Source organism: Somniosus microcephalus, chromosome 5 (assembly GCF_052327205.1).
Source record: "Somniosus microcephalus isolate GS21.2 chromosome 5, FLI_Smic_1.0, whole genome shotgun sequence".
Taxonomy (NCBI): Eukaryota; Metazoa; Chordata; class Chondrichthyes; order Squaliformes; family Somniosidae; genus Somniosus; species Somniosus microcephalus.
The window spans coordinates 216,876,582-216,884,604 of record NC_140991.1 but is presented as its reverse complement, the minus strand read 5'-3'; the positions used below and the strand labels follow the sequence as shown (position 1 = coordinate 216,884,604).

General features: G+C 44.9%; 1 protein-coding gene across 1 annotated transcript in view; it reads right to left on the bottom strand.

The window, feature by feature from the left end:
- Window positions 1-5,490: 5,490 nt before the first annotated feature.
- Window positions 5,491-8,023, bottom strand: part of gsdmeb (gasdermin Eb) — a 45,152-nt gene continuing 42,619 nt past the window's right edge. Inside the window, exon 11 of the mRNA XM_085988690.1 lies at window positions 5,491-7,778. Coding sequence (XP_085844816.1) covers window positions 7,773-7,778 — 6 coding nt within the window. The 3' untranslated portion in view covers window positions 5,491-7,772. The remainder of the gene's footprint in view (window positions 7,779-8,023) is intronic.

Sequence of the window (8,023 nt, the reverse complement as noted above, 5' to 3'; positions counted from 1 at the left end):
GTCATATACCCAAGTTTTCTGATGCACAAAGATTGGTAATATAATAAGTAGCGTAGTTGGGAGCATAAAGTTAGAAAGAGACATTGATAGATTAAATGAGTGGGCAAAACTCTGGCAGATCGATTTCAACGCAAATAAATGTGAGAACATTCATTTTGGACCAAAAATGGATAGATCCGAGTATTGTTTAACTGGTGAAAAGCTAGGAACAGTGGAGGTCCAAAGAGATTTAGAAGTCCATGTACACAGATCATTAATATAGTAGACAGGTACAATAATCAAAAAGACTAATGGAATGTTAGCCTTTATATCTAGAGGGGTAGAATATAAAGGGGAGGAAGTTTTGCTGCAGCTATACAAAGCCCTGGTTAGACCATATTTGGAGTATGGTGTACAGTTCTGGACATCGCACCTTAGGGAGATATATTGGCCTTGGAAGGGGTGCAGCACAGTTATACCAGAATGTCAGACAAGGTATTAAGGGATATGAAGCCAAGGCCAGTTGAATGAAGTTAAGATACAGGTCAGCCACAATCTCATTGAATGGCGGAACAGGCTCGAGGGGCTGCATGGTCGACTCCTGTTCCTATATAACTGTTATGATCTAGTATTGCTGCCACCACAAATCTTGTGTAAGGCAAGTGTCTAGAATTATCATAATTGCAACCATCAATGCTACTTCATAACCAGCCAATGGAAAGCAGGGCAGCACTAATACTGCTATCTCTGCTAAATATTCCATCATACACATCAATCCAGAACTGTATAAAATCACCCAGTGAAAACTTGCAGATTATAAAATTTAGTTCAGGCTGGAATTTTAATTCTGGACCCCTTCATTTGAGAGTCATCAGGCTCTCCAGGCCATTCCTAAATTGTTTGGAGGAACGCGCTAACAATTTTCCATACCGAGCAGGAATCAGGCACCCAGAGTAACAGAAATCAACTGGAAATTTTGGCTAAATTTGAGATAATCTGAGATTTGGCAACAGGCCAAACATTGCGGTCTGCGGCGTAGTTCCAGAGAACCTGCACCTACCTTCAGTCGGTCCCCGAACAGTGAGTTCCCCTTCAGTGCTGCAAAGTTCTGTGCAGCGTATGACGTCATGAAGGCCAGGAGCGCAGCACAAGGGAAGAAACGCCCACAAAATCTGTCAAAACCTGTATTTGCATAAGCCACGCCCACAGAGGTTTCTTTCACTCTACAGAGGATAGAATATTGAAACCACCTGTGTTTCTTAAATGTAAGTGCTTTTAATGTTTATAAAAACTTTTAGAACATTCTGAAAGACTTTTAGAAAATTTTAAAGACTTTTAGATGAGTTTTAAAGACTTTTGAAAACTTTTAAATAATTTTAAATGCTTTTAATTAAACAGCAAAGTAAGTTGAGATGATGAAGAGGGTTCAGAACTTTAATGGAGATGACCTGAACACACTCCTCAATGAAGTTGAGGCGAAGCAACATCGGCTCATCGGGACTGCCAAGTTCAGAGCGCCACACAAAGGACAATTGTTAGCTTGAAGTGAAATTTCACAGGCTGTTAGTGCGAAATTCACCGTACCACGTACAGCAGAACAATGTCGGAAAAAAACTGAATGATTTAATGCAATCTGCTAAAGTTTGTATAGTTATTAGAAATTTTAAATGTAAGATTTTGTAAAATGTAATTTTACTATAGCAAAATACAGGAGGTTGTTTATGTGCATAGTTGTTGTGATGTGACTTCATTATGCAGTCAACTAGTCTCAACTAGTCATAAAATTCAATTGCTTTGGAGACGGTCAGAGATACTTCTTCTTAGGCAGTCCCTCGGAACAGAGGATGACTTGCTTCCACACTAAAAATGAGTTCTCAGGTGACTGATGAGTCCACCGCGGGACCTACAGTCTCTGTCACAGGTGGGGCAGACGGTGGTTGAAGGGGCGGGTGGGTGGGGTGCTTGGGTTGACGTGCGCTCCTTCCGCTGTTTGCGCTTGGCTTCCGCTTGCTCCCGGCGAAGAGACTCGAGGTGTTCGGCGCCTTTCCGGATGCTTCTCCTCCACTTTGTGCGGTCTTGGGCCAGGGATTCCCAGGTGTCGGTGGGGATGTTGCACTTTTTCAAGGAGGCTTTGAGGGTGTCCTTGAAGCATTCCCTCTGCCCACCTGGGGCTCTCTTGCCGTGTTGGAGCTCCGAGTAGAGCACTTGTTTTGGGAGTTGTAAGATTCACAAAATCCCCACATTCCCCCAAAGTTATTAACATGGACATTTTAAAAAGGGTACCCAAAAGATGGCGTCCGCACCTCATGACCAAAAGCCTGCAAGATTTTAAAAGCTTGGACTCTGTAGCAGCACAAGCAGCTTTTGGGGAAATCAAAACCTAAAATGCAGTTTCTGTGAAAAAGGACTTTGTATTTTGAAAAGCAGACAGCAATCATTGAATATGCATTAAGCCAGATCGTAGGCAGATCAGAACTAGGTAGGCCTATACTTGAGGCCATCAAGTTGTCTGCATAAATAATCGGAAACAGCTTAAGAAAGCCATCGAGGCTGGACAGGCCAATTAGGATGCATTAATAACAATACAGCTCAGACATCAGGCCATTAGGTGCGATGATACGGCCATCTAAAAAGTTAGTTTAGATTGCTATAATCATTTAAAACAGCCCACCAAAATTGAAACAATGAACTAACCTGATTTGGCAGGCAGATAAAGGGGCTTCGAAAGGAGTATAACTGTGGGCCCCAGGTAGCAATCACTCTCTTGACTCTTGGCCCTGGTCTCTTGACTCTTGTCGGGCTTGGGGCTGCTGCCGCCCATACTCGTGCCCTGGCCTCGTGGCGGGTTCTCTCCTCGCTCCCCGTAGCAGAGGTTCAGCAACTAAGGACACCATACCAACAACAGGGGAGGGGAACGAGACCCGAGTCATCCGGGACGCCCAGGCCACAAAAAGGGGCAAGACAAAATTGAGCAGGTAGCCCAGGACTTGTATAGTAGTCCGGCGAGACGAGACGAATAGAGACAAAGAAGACGATAACAACTCCATAAGAGCAGAGCAGGGCAGGGCAGCAAAAAACGTATCGATAAAGGCGCTTGGGAAGACGAACACCTTGCTGAACACTGCGATAACGCAGGTGTCTACGCCACAACAAATATACTGGTGTTTGACGCATGGGTAGAGAAATCTAAATGGTAAAGACTGTTAACTGCCCGATAAACATAACGTTACCACCGACGACCGCCCGAGGGAGAAGAGAACCCATCAAGACGAGACGACGACGATAGCGGAGGTGTGTCGCAGCAGCAGCTCCAGCACCGCGCCCCTGAAGACCACGTGGCGACGGGGTACCTAAGAGGACAGAGAACCAAACCTCAAAACCTGCATTTCGTTAACAGTTGGCTTTGCTTTGGATTGGTAAGCATGAATTCTGGCCCCTCATAGCTTAATCTAGTTAGGTATAGGGGGTGGGATAAGGATAAGGGGATTGTTAATATAGTTTGTTTTCCCTTGATGTGCCGTGTGCTCCCCTTTCCCTGTATAAGTATAGTTATTTTGTATTTGCCTGTATTTTATGCTAGTAATTTCTCGTAAAACTGTGTTAATTTCTGTTTTAATAAAATCTTGGTTTTTCTTACATCCAAACCACCTGTCTACTCGAGTTTCCTGTATCGCCGCCTGTACCTAAGTCCGGTGTCTAGAACCCAGGGGCGTGGGAGCAATTCGAACCACTCAGTCAGGGGCATAGCTGACTGGGCGCATGCGCCACACCCGCCACCCCCTACAGAGTCTCGTATCGGGCATGCAGAAGATGTGGCCCGTCCCTCGGAGCTGATCGAACATGGTCAAATCTTCAATGCTGGGGGTGTTGGCGTGAGCGAGAACACGGACGTTGGTGCACCTATCCTGCCAATGGATTTGCAGGATCTTGCAGAGGCAGCATTGGTGGTAACTCTCCAGTGCTTTGAGGTGGCTGCTGTACCTGGTCCATGTACGTGGTACATACTATTGTGCTTGTAAACATTTTATCTGTATGCCAGATTTGAGGTGTGAAATTGCAATTAGTGAACAATACCTTGTCTCCAAAGCAGCCAGCTGGTCTCTTTTAGCCAACAATGAACCAAATCTGAAGTTTAATTTTCATTTCTGTTTAGAGTAAAATGGCATCTAATGCCAGAGGGTGTGCCATGACAGGCAGTGGTATTGTCGTTCTTAAGGAGTTGTCTGAGCAAGAGGAAAGGGTCATGCACTTGCTGGAAAATCAGCGATGGCAGTTCAGTGTCTGGTGCCCAATCAGGCATTGGAGTAAGGAAAAGTGAGTTGTTCTGTCCAGCTGTATATTTAAAATTGTAAGGTGTGCGCAGAATATCAGCTTGTGTGATGTGCCAGATCAATGTGCTTCACCATTGTAAATGCTTACTGTTTCCTTCCCTTAGGTGGACAAGAGTGCAGAGAGTCTGCAGCTGCAGATGATGTCCACATGGGGCCTGGAGAGGGCACTGAGAAAGGGGGTTACAAAGCAAGTGCATATGCTAAGTGAGGCGTGGGAGGAAGAATTTGTGGAGTGGCAGTGAGTGGAAGGGGAGGGTGTGGACGGCTATGCCAAGTGGGGACCTTGACCATGATGAAACGCTGATCACCGCCTCTCCATCTCCTGGCCCCTCTGGCTCTGTGCGAGGCACAGATGACTGTCCTTCCACAGCCAGCCGCTAAGCTGATACCACAGAGCAGGTGGGAGAAGCAGTAACACATTTAACACAGCAGGCTGATTTTGACACTCGGGTGCAACAGATTGAAGGCTTGAGGCAAGCAATGCTCACACAGCAGAAGAAACTTGACTCTCTTGCCTCTATCAGGCAGCAGATTGAGATTCATGGGAGCTATCTGTGTAATCAGTTGGCTATAGGTATACGGACTATTACTAATCAGTTGGCCATAACTACACAGATGATTGTTACTCAGATTGACGTTGGTTCACAGTATTTCTGGCCCTGATGCATCAGGCGAATAGTCAGGTAATCGAGTCTCTCCTTCAACTATTGCAGTTGCAGACAGCAGGTTCAGCGGTCATTCATTTGACCCCCACAGAACCCCCCTTGCCTGCTCCCAGCACAGACACAGTGCAGGCCCACAAGCCAGCAGCTCCGGCGATAATATTGCCTTTCAGAAGCAGCAACCCAGCCACAAGTCAACTGCTGAAGGGCAAGAGCTAGCACCCAGGGGTCATGCCCTTGGCATGAGAGGGGTCCAATCACTGGGAAGGGCAAGGCGCAGGAGACAGTAGGATGCCACCTTTTGCAGAATCCACCTCCTTCGACCCTCAGGCACGGATGTGAGGGGACATAGTCAGTCATAAAGTCATAACGGCACAGAAGGAGGCCATTCAGCCCATCGAGTCCATGTCTGTTAATTTTTTAATGTTTGCTATTATTGAAATGTTGGTTATTGAAATTTATTTGGAATGATATTGTAATTACCTGTTTTGTTTTGAATATATATAGTCTGTTGTCACTTTAAAGTGTTCAACTGTTTTTATTATCAACCAATTTAACATTACAACTGTTTACAAAGTAGAAAATAGCTAGAACATGAAATAATTACCTCAAAAGTCTTGCAAAATGTATTTGCTGCTGCAATAAAAGTTCACTGTTTGACTTTAAATCGTGTCTGTTCTTTTCTGTGCCTTGTTGGGGGAGAGGGAGGGAGGGAGGAAGGAGGCGATATGATCAGCACCTCGTAAACGTGTTAGTTACCAGCTGTTCTCTGGCAGCTCTGCTCTCTGCAGCAGTTGGTTCCTCCCCATCAAGCCTGGCCACAGGAACATCAATGTTGGCATCCTCCAGGTCGTCCATTTCCACGGGGATCTTGTCTGCTGGGTTAATGGTCAGTCCTTCCTGCAGGGCAAAGTTGTACAAAGCACAACAGGCCACCACAATCCTTGACACTTTCAGAAGTGAATACTGCAACGTCCCCCCGACCTGTCCAGGCACCGGAAGCGTGATTTTAGAACCCCGATTGTCCTCTCCACCACTTGGCATGTGGACACTTGTGCATGGTTATATCTTTCCTTTGCTTCATTATTGGTCCTGCGGTATGGTGTCATCAGCCACAGTTTCAGCAGGTAGCCCTTGTTGCCTAATATCCATGCAGATCCTGGACGCAATGTACTGAGGACATCATGTAAGAAAGTGCCGGAAGACAATGGCGTCACTTCCCCGGTGATCTGCATTCACATTTAGGATCTGCAGTTGGGCATCACAGACTATCATTACATTTAAAGAATTAAACCCCTTCCTGTTGAAATACGTAACAGGTGTATCAATTGGTGCCTTCAATGCAATATGGGTTCCATCGGCAGCCCCAATCAGTTGGGGGAAGCCAGCAGTCCTGCAGAATGCAAGGGACCTCTCCCTTTGCTACCGAGGGAACAGTCAAAGTCGATGAAGTCAGAAGCCCCACGGAATATGACATCTGTGACCTGGTGAATGCAGGCCCTCGCAGCACGCTGGGTGATGTTGGAAATGTCACCGGTGCCTGACTGAAATGACCCCCATGCATAAAACTTCAGTGCTGTGGTTATCTTCATGGCTACTGACAAGGCGGGTTTTCGAACATGTCTGAAGGTCGTCCTTTAACATGTCACATAGATTGCCTCTTTACTAAAGCAGTCTCTTCACACACAACTTCCCCGACATCATCTCAAAAGACAGCCTCGCCCTATACACTCAATTCAATTCAATTCAATTCAAATCGCTTTATTGGCATGACAAGGTACATCTTATGTTGCCAAAGCATCGAAAAACATTTATGGTTGAACACATAAACACAGATCTATCCATACAGTGTATAAACAGATATATCCCTGAGTGTATAAATATACATTCATATAATTTGTATATACTCTTTTCTTAGATTTAATGGTTGTCCCTCTGTTTATGGCAAGCTGTAACATAGTGTGCCGTTAAGGTTACACAATTTCTCTGTTCCCCTAGTAGGTATGGGAGTTTTTGGTCGTCATTCAAATTTCTGAATTCCAGGCATATTTTTGTGAATTTTGGGTAGAAATTCTCCCTTATGCCCTGATATTTTCCACAAGCTGTGAGGAAGTGCATCTCTGTCTCCACCACCCCCTGACTGCAGTGAGAGCACTCTCTGAGGTGGGTAAAAGTTCTTCCTGATCAGGCGACGGTCATGGTTCCTGACTTTGTTGTTCCCTCGCACGTTGGAGCCTCTACCAAAAATCACACACAAGATCGGGCAAGGCGCTCAAAAGGCATGTTTCGCCCTCACAGGCTTCCTCCTTAACTAGCTGCAGTACCTGTGGGGGGAAAAATGGAAAGAATTGTAAAAATCATGTTAATAAAGTGAGTAGGTAGAAATTCATCTCGGGCGGTGGTGCAGAACAGGCGGTATCGGATCAGCCGCCAGTTACACACAGCGCCTGATATTCATACAATAGAACTGATTATAACCGCCCAAGACAAATTTCTAGGACTTAACATTTTTACAGTCATACATGCAGATGTGAAAATTTTAAACAGCATATAAATGTTAACATTTAAAACATTCATATATTCTGGCATAATTATTTTAAAAAGTAATGTAAATATGAACAAATTCATTTTTAAACAGGTCATTCAAGTTTTAAAAAACTGAAATCAAATTGAATAGAATGCTTACCTTGTCCACAGCACAAAGAGTTCCAAAAGCCCATCTGTAAATCCTCACAACACCCCAATGCCTATAATCCGCAACACTTGAGGCCTCTCTTTGAAATTGAAATCCAAAGACTGTTCAGGACTAAAATATTTAACAAATATTAATAAAAGTTGTTCAAAACTTAAATTAAGCTTTCCTTCTCCTTTTCTTTAGTTGCAGCTTTTACAAACGTTTTCGGAGTTCACCCGCTGAGAACACTGCGGGGTCTTCTTCCGGGTTCATTCGCCATTGTTGCGTGCGTAATTGCTGGGCACACAGCCCAATTCTGCGTCAGCAATACAGAGTTTCCATGCAGTTCGGATGATCTGTCAAGGTGCACCTTGACA